Here is a 15,617-nt window from a genome sequence, read left to right on the forward strand (position 1 = left end):
TTTTTTTTTTTTTTTTTTTTTTACTTATATATAATATACAAGGGACTACTAAATAAAAGGACAACATTTTATAGAAGACTTTCAAAGAGGATACCATTTTAGAGGATAAAATGCAGGATAACCATTGATACAAAACCAAACTACTAAGATTGTTTAATTTAAAGTCCAAATTGCATATTACGCTAGTATATTAGGAAAACGAGTCTAAACATCAACACATAGTTTGGGATGCTTATAATAAAGACATTGTCATTAGAAGGAGATGGAAAACGAGTCTAAACATCAACACATGCTCATAATTTAACTTTTACTATAAAAGTGAAAAAATTGACCTCCCAACACAGAAACTGATATTTTTCTTTGATGCATTATATATAGTAAGTTCAACCACCAGCAATTATGATATTTATACACATGAAGTTGATCTCATGGAAATGATTTTTTTATAAAATTATATCTCTACTTGTTTGTTAGAAACTTAATTACAAGCAAGATATGTGATCATAAAATGTTATTGCGGAAACTAAAGTAACGTATATAATCATGCATCTGATTTTTTATTATTTTTTTTCGTTTAAATTAAAACATGGAGAGAAACCCTAAACTTGATTTAGGAATTATGATATGCTGGAATATTGAAAATTCAACGTGCATCCCTCAATACATAGCCAAAATTTGAGAATGGAAGTAACTTCAAAGGAAGAATTCTGAATAACAAGCAAAAGGTACCAGTCAATAATTCTATGGCTCTTTCTCAATGTATTGGCTTTTCAAATTGGATATGGTTGATTTTATTCGATGCTACAGACAATCTAAATTTATTCCACAAATACTCTTATATATTAAATAGTACTGGCCAACTTCACCATTTTAAGTTCAATACTTGTTCATCAACAGGATTGGTTTGGTTCGATTGTGATATATCCTACATTTTTTTAACCTAAACAGACTCAACCCGGCCGGTGAGCAATCCTACTCTCCATGCAACTAGTTCTATCATTTTCATACTTATTTCAAACTTGAAAAGAAAAAAAAACATATAGCAAATTTGCAGTCAAATTCAAATTAAGAAATTGATGATAATCAACAAGAAAACTATGGATTAATTGTGGCCAAAATACATAGTATTTAGTAGCAATAAAGACTAAATAGAAGCAACTAGAAATGAAACTAAACTAGTCATAACATACTACATTTCCAAATGATATAAACTAATCAATAAGAAAACATGATATTAATAAAGACTAAGAGAGATTAATGTAGACCTAAATAGAAGCAACTAAAGATGAAATTTAACTTGTGGAAGTGAAACCATGTGTCTAAAGCCAAAAGCTCATACATAAAATCAATGTTGATACACAAATATGAGGCCCTCCCGATAATGTTGATGCAGAATTATGAGTACCATTGTGCCCACCATTGTGTCCGCCATTGGCGAGTGTGCCGCCTATAACACCACCGATAATTCCACCTGCAACTGCTCCTCCAAATCCCACTCCTCCCTTTCTTCCTCCACCTCCTCCCTTTCTTCCTCCACTTCCTCCCTTTGCACCTCCTCCCTTTCCTCCACCTCCTCCAAAACCTCCTCCCTTTCCTGCTCCTCCAAATCCACCTCCTCCTCTTCCACTTCCTCCAAATCCACCTCCACCGAATCCACCTCCTCCCTTTCTTATAGTATGGGATAGTTCATGTTTGTGATCATTCCGACTTTCCGCGAACCCATCATGGTGGTTCAAAGCTTGAGCACTTGAGATCATCAATATGAACAGTACAGAAAGTATTACCTTCATGGTAGGCCTTTAAACAATGTCGACTGACTCTTTTGGTTTCCCTCAAGAAGATGTGTTGCTCTTAAGTGGGTTGAGGTATTTAAACAACTAAGGTACCGTTTGACCCGATTTTTTTTCCAGCTTTTCTACGTTTTTAAGGAGAAGTTAGGCCAAACACAATATCAATAAAGTACCTTCGAAAAAGAGTACTTTTTTTAGAATGCATAAAATTGAATGAAATGAGGTTTAACCAAAAGTTGTTGAATGCTACTTCAAAAAATTATTTCTCCCCAATTTATTTCACAAACACCTCTCTTCAACTCCCACCGACAACCTTTTGTTTTATTTTTTCAATACGCTTTTTTCATCCATTTTATTTTTATTTTATTTTTTTTAACCGATCCATTTAATTTTTTAATGAGGTTCCATTTAAGTTTATTATCTATTTTTTTAAGGAATTTTATTATCTTTTTATCACTTATATATTAATTTCAATATTTTTTGATCATCACAACCACGCAAATATTTGTATTCACGCTGTCAATGAATGACACCGAATATTTTTATTCCCTTTCTTCAACCACGGAAATACACACACACATTAGTGTTTAGAGTAATACTTTATGTTCCTCTTTCTGTTTTTTTTTTTTTGTTATGCTAATGCGTATAATTTTTGTTAGTGTTGTGTAATGCGTATAATTATTTTTATAAAATTTTGATTTTAATTAAAAGTACAAGTGTAGTTGCCTAAAAAAATTATACTTATATATAATTTACACATTTGTATTGTAACAAACTATGCATATCTTTTTCTTATTAAAAAAACTAAACATATCTTTTTCAATGACACCAGCAATGTAACAAATATAATATTATATATATAAATTCTTATCTTTTTGACCAACACTAAAAATATGGTATTCTTATAACAAAATTTGTTATAGAGTATAATTGGAAAAGAAAAAACCAATTATTCTCATTATATACACACACATATACATATTATAGATATGATTGAGCGTGACGAAGAAAGCAATATAAATGAAGAAATCAGTTCATATAATCCAGAAAGAGTGCAAGATGGAGGCTATATGAATAAAGTTAGAAATCAAATAGGAGTTGCATTGATGGAGAGTAGAAATATTTGAGTTTGTGATGATTTATATCTTTAAAAAAAAAATGATTATTGTTTTTAATTTTCCAAACTACTTTGATATTATTTATGTTATTATTTGAGCCTCCTTAAATTATTTATCCTATTCAAATATTTAACAAGTCGTTTATATGATGATACAAATTTGTATTCATGTTACACAAAATAAACGTCATTGAGTAAATATAGTATTGGTAAAAATATATCTTTTATATTTTAAACATTTTTTCCCTTCAAAAAATATTTTAGACATTTTTTTATTTATTATGTTAATTCATAATGAATTCAAAGTTTTTTTATTTATAGACAATGCATAAATATATGCAAGGTCCCAGGTTCGAACCCCAGACACCACCAAAAAATAATAAATTCAAAGTTTTGTACAATATTTTGCCAAACAGCTTTTAACTCAAAAATAACTTTAGAACTAAAAAAAATAAAGAAACCAAACAGTTTTAACTTTTTTCTTAAAGAGCTTTATTTTAACTTTGTTTTAAAGTAGCTTTTAGACCGAAAAAAACCTAGCCAAACGGTATCCAAGTCAAGTTTGTTAATAAACAACTTCGTAGCACCATCCATTAAGTATCTAGTAAGATATACGCATATATAGGGCAAGTTTGTTATATTATTTTTAAATTATAATATAACAAATAAACAACTTCGTAGCACCTTTCATTAAGTATATCTATTAGGTGTTAGATTTTATTTCCCCCCTTTTATCTCGTTGTTTATCCTTTAGTTAATAGTCTAGTTTTTTTTTTTTTTTTAAAGCTAACAAGTGCTCTAAGGAAACTTGATAAAAAATTTAAAGTGGAAGATTTATCTTAAAAATTGTATATTCAATCTATTAAAATTTAAAACATTAAAAAGTATTTTTTTTCACTATATAATTTATCAATTACTTTCTTGTTTTAATACTTAACAAGTGCCTTAACAAAAACTATTTTTTTACAAAGTTAATAATCTAGTTGAGTACTAGTGTCTATCTTACTTTCTCCCTTTTTCTACCAGCCTTTTTAGAATTTCATCCCTACATAATTGAATATTGTTAGAGTGGCCAGCTATTCTATGCAAACAAATTTAAACCATTATTTTATATTGTATAACTAATCTTTCTTTAGTGGACCAGAAAATATATTTACCCATAGATAAATATGCAAATATTTTTTAAAATAAAAATTCAATACAGACACTAATTCATGTTTTTTCACATTATAAGTTGTTTTGATATTTTTATAAATATTAAAAAATGTAGTTAATTTTATATTGGAAAGAGAGATTATATGTTGTTTTATAAAATTATCTCTTATTCAATTTTTGTTTTTTTTAATTAATTAAAGGGTCAAGCTTTACATTTTGACAAAGAAAAAAATTTGTCAAATGAGTTGAACCTAACGAGATAAACCGAGTGGTTCGTGAACTTTAAATGAACTGAATTTAAGCTAAAAAAAAGGTTTGTATCGAACTCGAGTCAGTTTCGAGCCGAGCCTTATTGAATCAAGTTGAACTCAAACAAGTTCGGTTCGACTCGACTCATTTCCAACCCCAAAGAGGAGTGATATATCCAGCAAAAAAATGCATCATGAAAACATCCCGAAAAATAACGCAATCAATAATAATTATAAATGAAGATTGAGCGGAATTCAAAGGCATATATGTGAGTAGATAGATGGAAGCCCAAAAAAAAAACTGCCCAGTGTAATACTCTTTCTACATGTATTCGCGAGAATCAATTCGTTGTTTTTTACTTAAAAAAAAAAAAAAATTGAATGAAGATAGAATAATAAATAGTAATTAAAGAGTATGATAAAAAAAAAATTAATGATGCATTGGTATTATAAAATGATATATAATAAAACACAAATATTTTTTCCTAAGGGACATATATATAATAAAAGATGAAGGGAGTATTTAGTTAGCATAATTAATTATGCAAAACAATTCACCAACATGAATATAATTTGACGAAATAAACTCACATTTTCAGCGTAAAAAAAATAGTGAAATAGATTGGACTTTCACAATGTGGTAAACTAACATTTAAATTATATTAGAAGAGTTGTCTACGTTTATTCCAGACACCTCAAATATAATTAGAGCTGATGCAGAAGCTGAAAAAGAATGGAAAAATATGTAATGTCGGATTATAACTTTCAATTTTCATGTTAAAACTAGTTACAAATCCATGCTTCGCACGGGTTCAATAACGTATTCGATAGAAAAATTCTTTGAAAGAAGAGATGTTAAAATGACGGAACATTGTGATTCATCATAAAATATGTATGGGCTGATTAAGAGAGCATATAATCAGTTTATAAAATTAGGAATTGACATAATATTTAGAATGAAAACTATTGGAACCAATAAAGGAATCAATGATGTGTGAATTTACATATTATCCAAAATTATAAAAAAGAGTTTTGTTGTAATACTCATATTTATATCAAATGAAATCAAGCAAAGAAGTAGCATCAGTGAGTGAAGATAATCTAGTCTAGGATTAAAGTTAAGGTGATATGTTGAAAGTGCGGATCATGAACACCAAATCTTTATTTGGAAACGACTTGAACGTGCATATTTTTAGGTGGCTTCTCTAGATAAAAAATTAACTTATCACCTACCTCTAACATATGTTCTCGGCAAAATTTGAACCATTGGCCGCCTAAGTATTTTTTGTAACTTGCTCTCTTTGCCGTTATGAAGCGACACTTATACCTTTTTTGAGCTTGTTTGTCGATGAGTGTGATTGTTTTCCGTATTCCTTTTAGAAATGTCATTGATATCTCATTTGAGAAGTGCTAGGTACAAAACAAATTGCAGAGTTAATTAGAAGTTATATATATGTACATTTCTAAAACATTTACCAAAGCATTGTAAAGATTTACTGTAGAAAAATAGCATGTTTTATTTTTCTCAAGAGATTAGGAAAACAACATTACAATTAACATGATACTAATTGGAACCAATGAAGGAACCAACAATGTACAAATTAACGTTACATAATAGTTAGGTTTATAAAAGAGATTGCAAGTTTCATAGACTAACCAAAAAGGAATTTTTGCCAATACTTACATCAGACAAAATGAAAAGAACAAATGACATCCCAAAGTCAAGATAGTTTACGACTACAGTCCAAAGCGATACATCAAAATAGTAGAAGTTAAAATAGTTCAACAACAAAGATCTACTTTGGAACAACTCGAATTTGCAAGTTCTTCTGTGACTTTTCGAGATCAAAGATGAGCTTACCACCTTCTTCCATCACTCGTTATCTGCAGAAATTGAACCACTGCCCACCCAAGTAATTTTCATAGATTGCTCTATCGGCGGTAATGAGATGACAGTTATATTGTCTCTGTGTCTGGTCATCAATGAGAGTGATTGTTTTGCGTTTTCCTTTAAGAATTGTTCTTGACACCTCGTTTGGGAAATGCTAAACAGGAAAATAACTGCAATATTAGTCTAATGCATATTTACATGGATAAGATGTATGCGAATATAGTTACATATAATTTATAAAATAAAGGTAGCATAACTGATTTTAAGCTAAAGAAAATGTAACATGACTTCTGATTTATCATCCTATTATCTTCCTATAAAGTCTAGATAAATGCATGCATGTACATTATATGCACCCCGTTGACCAATTAACATTGTTGAAACAAATGAAAATTAAGCATCACTTCCGCATGTGCATATATAGCCAGCACCATTTGACATTGATGTCTTCGAACATTTGGTGCAACTCTCATAATACAATCCAAACTGGTTATGATTGAATTTAATTGTTTTCAAATAGTGAAGCAATATGTTTCCTAACACAAATTATGCACATGAAATAAAGAATAATGCAATATGTATTTTTAATTTGTGCGTAAAAAAACTCAAAGTATGTTTGTGCATAAAAAAAGAAGACATTGACTAAGTTTATAAATTCAGCAATTGGCCCAACATGTGACAGTTTGGAAAAATCGTTGTACGAAGTACGTTGAGAAGAAGTCAAACTCTGACTTAAGTTTTAACTGAAGTTTGACTCTGAGCTTGAGAAGTGTTAAAGTCAGTTTAAATGAACTGAATTTGACTCGTGAACTTTAAATGAACTGAATTTGAGCTAAAAAAAAGGTTTGTATCGAACTCGAGTCAGTTTCGAGCCGAGCCTTATCGAGTCGAGTTGAACTTAAATAAGTTCGGTTCGACTCGACTCATTTCCAACCCTAAAGAGGAGTGATATATCCAGCAAAAAAATGCATCATGAAAACATCCCGAAAAATAACGCAATCAATAATTATAAATGAAGATTGAGCGGAATTCAAAGGCATATATGTGAGTAGATAGATGGAAGCCCAAAAAAAAAAACTGCCGAGTGTAATACTCTTTCTACATGTATTCGCGAGAATCAATTCGTTGTTTTTCTTAAATAAAAAAAAAATGAATGAAGATAGAATAATAAATAGTAATTAAAGAGTATGATAGAAAAAAAAAAATTAATGATGCATTGGTATTATAAAATGATATATAATAAAACATAAATATTTTTTCCTAAGGGACATATAATAAAAGATGAAGGGAGTATTTAGTTAGCATAATTAATTGTGCAAAACAATTCACCAACATGAATATAATTTGACGAAATAAACTCACATTTTCAGCGAAAAAAAATAGTGAAATAGATTGGACTTTCACAATGTAATAAACTAACATTTAAATTATATTAGAAGAGTTGTCTACGTTTATTCCAGACACCTCAAATATAATTAGAGCTGATGCAGAAGCTGAAAAAGAATGGAAAAATATGTAATGTCGGATTATAACTTTCAATTTTCATGTTAAAACTTTTTAGATCCAGTTCATTTATTATTGCAATTTTCATCTTATAAAATTAATCGCTAGATTATATTATTCTATATATAACCATAAAAGTTAATGACTAACAAAAACTCAATTATGCCTCCTTCTTATGAATTGACAACTCATCAATTTATTTCTTTTATTCTTTCATCAATTAGCTTTACTCTAGTTTGTTATGAGGTTAATTCGGATATTGAAGTGACCAACCGCCCATGTTGTTGATCAAGAATTAATGTAGTCTAAGATTTTTATATGTTGATCAAGAATTGATTTTCAATTTAATTCAAATGTTAAAATTTGAAATCGTAAAAATTAACTTTATCTTAGGAATTTCCATAAAATAAATTGATATTTTATTATATGTTTTTGGGAATTTTTTCCGAAAAACTATGTTCCAGAGCCCTATTTAAACCACTTGTTCATCAATGAATTTGGTTGGTTATAGATGGTTAGATTTTGATAGAAAATACACTTATTTTGACCCACGAATTGGGTTGGTTCGATTTTGATAAAACAAAAAAAAAATGCAAATTTTTTGACACATACTATCCGTGAACAATCCTACAATTCATGCAACTAGTTCTATCATTTTCATACTTATTTCAAATTTAAAAAAAAATAATATATATATATATAGCAGTTATTCAAACTTGAAAAATAAAATATAGTAGATTAGCCATCAATTTCATATTAACAAATTGGTAATACAACTTTCAATAGAGAGAATCCAAATTTATGGTGGAGTCCTTACAAAAAAGTTTATCTTTTCAAAAGAAAGCAAAAATTAAGTGGTGAATAACCAAAGGTTCTCTCTAAAATTTCAACCTCATATGTCACAAGTTCTTTTTGTATCTAGTTTTTTTCTCAGCAACATGCAAAGATTAATACATCTATTCATACTACATTTACAAATGACACAAACAAATCAACAAGAGAACATGATATTAATTGCGGTCAAAATATATATTTAGTAGCAATAAAGACTAAGAGTGGATTAATGTAGGTCTAAATAATAGCAACTAAAAATGAAACTAAACTACTAGAAGTGAAACAAATGTGTTTAAAGCCAAAAACTCAAACACAAAATCAATGTGGAGACACTAAAATGAGGCCATGCAGATAATGTTGTTGCAGAATTCTGAGTGCCATTGTACCCACCATTATATCCACCATTGTGCCCGCCATTCGCGATTGAGCCACCTATATATCCACCAACAATTCCACCCGCCACTCCACCTCCAAATCCCCCTCCAAATCCTCCTCCTCCTCCCTTTCTTCCTCCACCTCCTCCCTTTCCTGCTCCTCCAAAACCTCCTCCCTTTCCTGCTCCTCCAAATCCACCTCCTCCCCTTCCACCTCCACCAAATCCACCTCCCTTTCTTATAGTAAGAGATAGTTCATGTTTGTGATCATTCCGACTTTCCACGAACCCATCGTTTTGGTTCAAAGCTTGAGCACTTGAGATCATCAATAGGAAGAGTACAGAAAGTATTATCTTCATGCTAGGCCTAAGGGATTCTTTGCAAATAATTGGAATCACTTGTTTGCTTTAAACAATGTCCAGACACAGAACCTGCAAAATAGATTTTGAACTTTAGTCATTGGTAGGGTTTAGGGTTTTGGAAAGGGAGTTATATAAAGGGTGAGATGAGAATTGAGAGTCTAAAGTGTACCCCTAAAAACTGGTCCAATTAATGACAACCTATTACACAATGGATTAGCAAATCAACTTGATATTAAAATTAATATTAAGAATCGAACAAACAAACAATAAATTCGACTTACTTAGGCACATGCATGAACAAACAAACAATAAATTCGATAGCGATAATATATATACATGCTGAAATTAATATTAAGAGTTTAATATGCATACCTGAAAGTGAGAAACTTGAAACAAAGTGAAGAATTGTGAATAACAAGCAAACGACGATTATAACTCTCAATATCGACTGACTCTTTTTGTTTCCCTCAAGAACATTTATGTATTCGTTCTTAAGTAGGGTTGAGGTATTTATATGAAGTGTTACCAAAGAAATAAAGCAACTTCATAGCACCATCCATTATAGTAGGATTTACGCGTAGGGCAAGTTTGTTATGTCATTTTTAAATAACATAATAAATAAGCAACTTCGAAGCACCATCCATTAAGTATATATCTTTTTACTTTTTCATAAAATCCATTAACCATATCTATCAGGAGTTACTCAACTCCTAGTGTCGATATTTACTAGCCACCGTATAACTAATACTTTCTTAGTATTTTATTATAAATTGTTTTGATATTTTTATATATATTAAAAAATGTACTTAATTTTATATTGGAAAACGAAATTATAAGTAGTTTTACAAATTTATCTCTCATTAATAACATAGAAAGGGAATATTAAAAGAAGATGAGTGATATATCCAGCGAAAAATGCATCCCAAAAAATAAAGCAATCAATTATAAATGAAGATTGAGCGGAATTCAATGGAAGGTCTATGAATAGATGGAAATCAAAAAAATGCCCAGTGGAATACTCTTTCGGTATGTACTCGCAAGAATCAATTTGTTGTATATAGTATTTTTCTTAAAAAATTAAAAGAAGATAGAATAATAAATAGTAAAGGGTATGATAGTAAAAAAAATATTAATGATGTATAGGTATTGTAAAATGATATATAAGACCCCTTTTCTATTTTCAACTACATTAATTATTTCTTTACATATATGCCCCTATTTATTATACATCCTTTTCTTCAATCAGCAATAAATAGAATGTTGAAAACATAAGTCAACCCTCTTTCTTAAAGGATAAAATTGTAAAAATAATAGTAATTACAAACATATTTAATACAAATATCCACTATCTTAATTCCCGTTAATTTTTTCAAAAGAGCCTTATAATTAGAGACGGAGGTAGTATATAATAATAAAAAAAAAAAATTATTTTCTAAGCGACATATAATAAAAGACGAAAAAAGTTTTTTTTAAAGAATAAAAGATGAAGGGAGTGTCTAGAAGTCCTAGCTCAACTGGCAAATGCCGAAATTGCAAGGCCGGACGTCATGACCTGGGTTCGAACCCGGGACCTCACAGTTGTGTGTGAGTTTATTTTCAGTGGATTACCACTTCATCTAAGACAAAAAAAAAAAAAAAAAAAAAAAAAAAAAAAGATGAAGGGAGTATTTAGTTAGCATAATTAATTGTGCAAAACAATTCACCAACATGAATATAATTTAACAAAATACGCTCACATTCTCACCGTAAAAAAGGGTGAGGTGCTAACTGATAGCACACATACTTGGTATATGAGTATAGTTGTAGTAAAAGTGAAAAAATGTGAACTCATCTCATCATACATGTGGGTGAAACCGACTATTTATAGTAGTTGATCTGATGATAGGTTCCTTGTTGATTGCAATATTTCTCCTTAGCTTTACTCTAGTTGTTATGAGGTTAATCCAGATATCGAAGTAACCAACCGCCTAAATAGGGCGACACTTACTAGTTTAAGTGAGTCTTATGTAAGTAGGAACAATCCATGTATATTTGAGTGTATTGAAACCCGAGGTATAGATGGACGCATTATTTGGTTCAGATGAGGTCCCAATATAGGAGCAACCTGGTAGCTATCCATATGTTAGTTAAGCTTGGAGGTGGCGGAGCACATAGGCGCTATGTCGGTGTACAAGGTGGAACAAGGTGGTTCATATATCTTGATGAGGTCGTTGATCTATATCGCACATCATTCTGAGGTGTTGGTTTTGACGAGGTGGTGAAGGAGGTTCACTTATGTTATGTCATTGTATCTAACTACATCGTGGCAAATCGATATAGGTTGCTAAACAACTTATAATACCATAAAAAGGCATATCTGACTGCTATACATGGGAACTTCCCCTTTTTGGTAGACAATGTATGTTGGGCTGACTAAGCCTTATGCATATTGTAAAGGGTGCACCGGAGCATGCACTAGGAAAAGTTGTACACACATAACCATATAAAGAAGAAGAAAAAAAGCAGTTTGGTTTGTCCCGTTCATTGGACGTTCTTGTATCACTTATTTTGGATCTTGTCATTGAGCTCTATTAATGGATAACTAAGTTGGGTGTTTTATACCCATACTAATACCCTTTGAATTTCAAATGTTACTATTTTTTCCACTCATTTCAATCACCTCTAACAGACTTTCAATTTCTATTCCTCCCATTTCTTTGGGTAATGTTTAATAGACATCCTTTTTGTCCATACCTCTAGTATACACCCCTCATGTGGCACTAGAGGCATTTATGTAATTTCACCTCCCCACTCTCTCTTTTCATCTCTCTCTAAATGAAAACAAACCTTTTTTTTCCTCTCTCGACTCCCTTCCCAACCGACCACACCCCCTCTCCACCACCACCATTAACACCTCATCCTTCCCTCTGCCCTACCCTCTCTTCATCTTGCACCATCAGCCATCATACCCCACTACCTTTTGCATATTTCTTCTCCTATTAACCAATTCTTCTTCGATCTCGATCGCCACCATCAACCTTGACGCCAAACCCATTTTCGTTTGCTGAACATGTGTCTCTCCTCTTTCTTCTCCGTTTCACTAAACTTCATAAGACACAAGTCTCATATCTATAATAAAATAAAATAAAAAGATAAAGATAAGAGTTGGAATGATTTAGATCTAGTGTAAATCTAATATCAAATAACATTGATAAGAATACGAGGAAACAAACTTCTACTGCCACAACCTCCTCTGGTTGCCGGATTTCGTAGTAGTCGGTGCTCTAGAGGTGGTTGTTCTCGTCTTGGAGTATGGGGAAAAGAGAGACGGCGAGGGTGAGAGGAATGAGAGAGAGAGAGAGAGAGAGAGAGAGAGAGAGATATCTCGCCACCGACTCATGGTTCTGGAAATCTGGTGGTGGTTGTAGCGAGGTGGGTGGTGAGAAAGAGTTATCACAAAGAAAAGAGATAGCATAGGTGAGAGAGACAGAAGTGACATTCATTTTTTTTTTGTTTAGTTGTCAATGTTTACGTATTTTATATGTTTTTTTACATGTGGCATGTGGTATAAGGGTGGTATGCCACCTACGGGTGTACATGCATCACCACTACATTTCTTTTCTCTTTCAGGTGTTACACTTCTCTTTCTCTTTCTCTTCCTCTTTCACATATCCGTACTTCATTTATAATTTTTCTTTCATATCTTTTTCCATATCTTTCTTCATCTTTATTTCCTTTGCTCATAATATTTTAGTCAATCACAATTTTTCTTTACTAATATTGTATCCCTTATTTCATCTATAAATTTTTTCCTTCATTTCTTTCTATAAACAACATCTTTTTCTTTTCTTCTTCCTCTTCTTCTTTTAATAATCCGAAATTGCAGAAATAAAAATAAAAAGGAAAACATGAATATTACATTAATTTTTCATTTTATTTGAACCAAATAACATGTTAGTTTAACTACAAATGGAACTGCCCTATATGGTTTTCCTCTAACCGCACTAACTCCCTCCTATCTAGCTTGTTTTCATTTATAAAACTATTGCAGATACAAAATGTCATTCTAAAACCATATCATAAATTTAAAAAGAAAGCTTATAATTGAAAATGACTCTATTGGAAGAAGCAAAGTTCCTATATTCCAAGAGGATAAGTGATATTGGAATTCACCAAGAAGCAAAACACTCACCTACATTGGAATTCTCCCTTTTGCTTATAATTTTTTTTCCTTTTTATTTCTACCAAGTTGTGCGATTTATGATCGACGAAAAGAAGAAAGTTATTAAAGAATCCCTTACGAGCACAATCCAAGTTGTGCGATTTGATGATATATTACTAAAGACAAAAAAAAAAAAAAAAAAAAAAATTATTTGAACACAAATAGTTGACAAGGACACTTGGGTACCATTGATCATATAAATACAATGACTAATACCTATTTTTGTTACAAAATATTTAAGTCTTGAACTCTATCAGACATGTCCTCGTACTGGTCAAATGTTTAGTTGTTAAGAAAGAATTCAATAGACATATCTCAACTCCTATGAAGCCCCGATACTTCAAAATAGTTGACGTATCGTATCCCCTACGTATCCTGCACCCATACCTGCCCGATACTTTCCGATATGTATCAGAAGAGTATCCGAAATTTTTTTATTTTTTTTTAAATAATTATCCGATACTTCCCGATACGTATCAGGAAAGTATCCGATAATTATCCTGCACCTATACCTGCCCCAATAATTCCCAATTAACGTTAAATAAAATAACTTAACTCTTGAGTATAATGCTTCTTTTTTGGATTGATATAGTATAGCACTAACAATGTTTCTTTTGGATATAGTATAGCACTTATGGTACTTTTTTTTGGGATATATTGTGTATGTAATTGACTAATCGTCACTCTCTTAATCGTCAATATTATTTATATTTATGTTGATGTTCTACGAGCCTATGACTGGTTTCTTTTGTTTGTTAATATGTTTGCATATTAAAAAAATGGTTATAATTATATTGTACATTTAATTATATAATTTTTTTTTATTAACGTATCACAACCGTATCGTATCTTGATTTTTGAAATTTTTCCGTATCGACGTATCAGTGCAGTATCGTATCCGTATCGTATCTCGTATCCGGGCTTCACAGCTCAACTCTCAAGGCTCAATAGTTATCTTTTATGAAAGGTAGTTTAAGTGAATTGGATTCTAGAAATTTAACAAGATCATGATAAATCTCAACTCTTGAAGCTCAAATGCAAGGCATTAGCCAACTTTTTGGTAGCAGAACATATTAATTATGATAATTAACAATGTATAACTTTAAACCCACTTGGGTTGGCTTGGACCTTGGAGCATTTTCTTGACAAAACAAAAACAAAATAGAATATTCTAAATTTGTTGACGTTGTTTTCCAATGTATTTGGTTCCGCATTTTGCCACCCCTACCACATGTTTGGAGGTCTTTTTGCCGAGATTTTGAAAAGTTACTATTTGCAGCTTCAATATAAACATGAATTCATGTTGTGCTTTTGCCCATACATGGAAATTCTACCGCACAACCAAACATAGGCTTCTTATGTGCACAATGTAATTGACCTTTCATTAACATATTTTTCAAAGGCTTAAATATGTATTTCATCCTTGTAATTAGAGGTCGTTTAAAAATTGGTCATGTATTCGCTAATCCTTGCAATTATTAATCATTTAAAATTTCGTCCTTTGACCAACTTAATCACTTGATGTCATCTTCTCAAAACCTTCACTCCTCTTCTCTTCTCTGCATCACGACACCACCACCAACCTCTCCCTAACCTCCTTCCTCCTTCATCATCTACTCATGATTATCCATCACCTTCTCACTTTCAACTCAGAAAAATCAAAGAAAGAATGCAAATTAAAACCAGCATGACAATCAACATCCATAGAGAACACGTGAACAAAAACTCCTCCACCACCGTCGCCGGCGAAAATCAGGCAGAACTCCGTCACATAAACGCCGACCTCCTCTCCATTTCCAGCGACTTCACCGAAATTCCTTCTCCGGTGGATTCGTGTTCTCGTTTCCGGTTCAGCAACAATGGCGGATGCTGAAGAAAACACGCTTCGAATTCTAATAGCAACTGATTGTCACTTAGGTTACATGGAGAAAGACGAAGTTCGGCGCCATGATTCCTTCCAAGCATTCGAAGAAATTTGCTCAATAGCGGAAAAGTGAGATTCAGAAGAAACATGAAAAGGAACATAGAGTAGTTTCTCCGATTCGAACACTTAGAGAAAACGAACATGAAAAGATTAACGAAGCAGCACCATCGCCATCAGAGGTATGCTATTATGTGCTAATTTATCAGATTTTGAAGCAA

At 31.5% G+C, this 15,617-nt stretch overlaps 1 protein-coding gene across 1 annotated transcript; it reads right to left on the reverse strand.

Moving 5' to 3' along the window:
• Positions 1 to 1,319: 1,319 nt before the first annotated feature.
• Positions 1,320 to 1,790, reverse strand: LOC25491204 (glycine-rich cell wall structural protein). Its single transcript, XM_013599085.1, has one exon. The coding sequence runs from the start codon at positions 1,788 to 1,790 to the stop codon at positions 1,320 to 1,322; it is 471 nt and encodes a 156-aa protein (XP_013454539.1).
• Between the last annotated feature and the right edge of the window lie 13,827 nt (positions 1,791 to 15,617).

The sequence above is a fragment of the Medicago truncatula genome, chromosome 4 (assembly GCF_003473485.1).
Source record: "Medicago truncatula cultivar Jemalong A17 chromosome 4, MtrunA17r5.0-ANR, whole genome shotgun sequence".
NCBI classification, from domain to species: Eukaryota; Viridiplantae; Streptophyta; class Magnoliopsida; order Fabales; family Fabaceae; genus Medicago; species Medicago truncatula.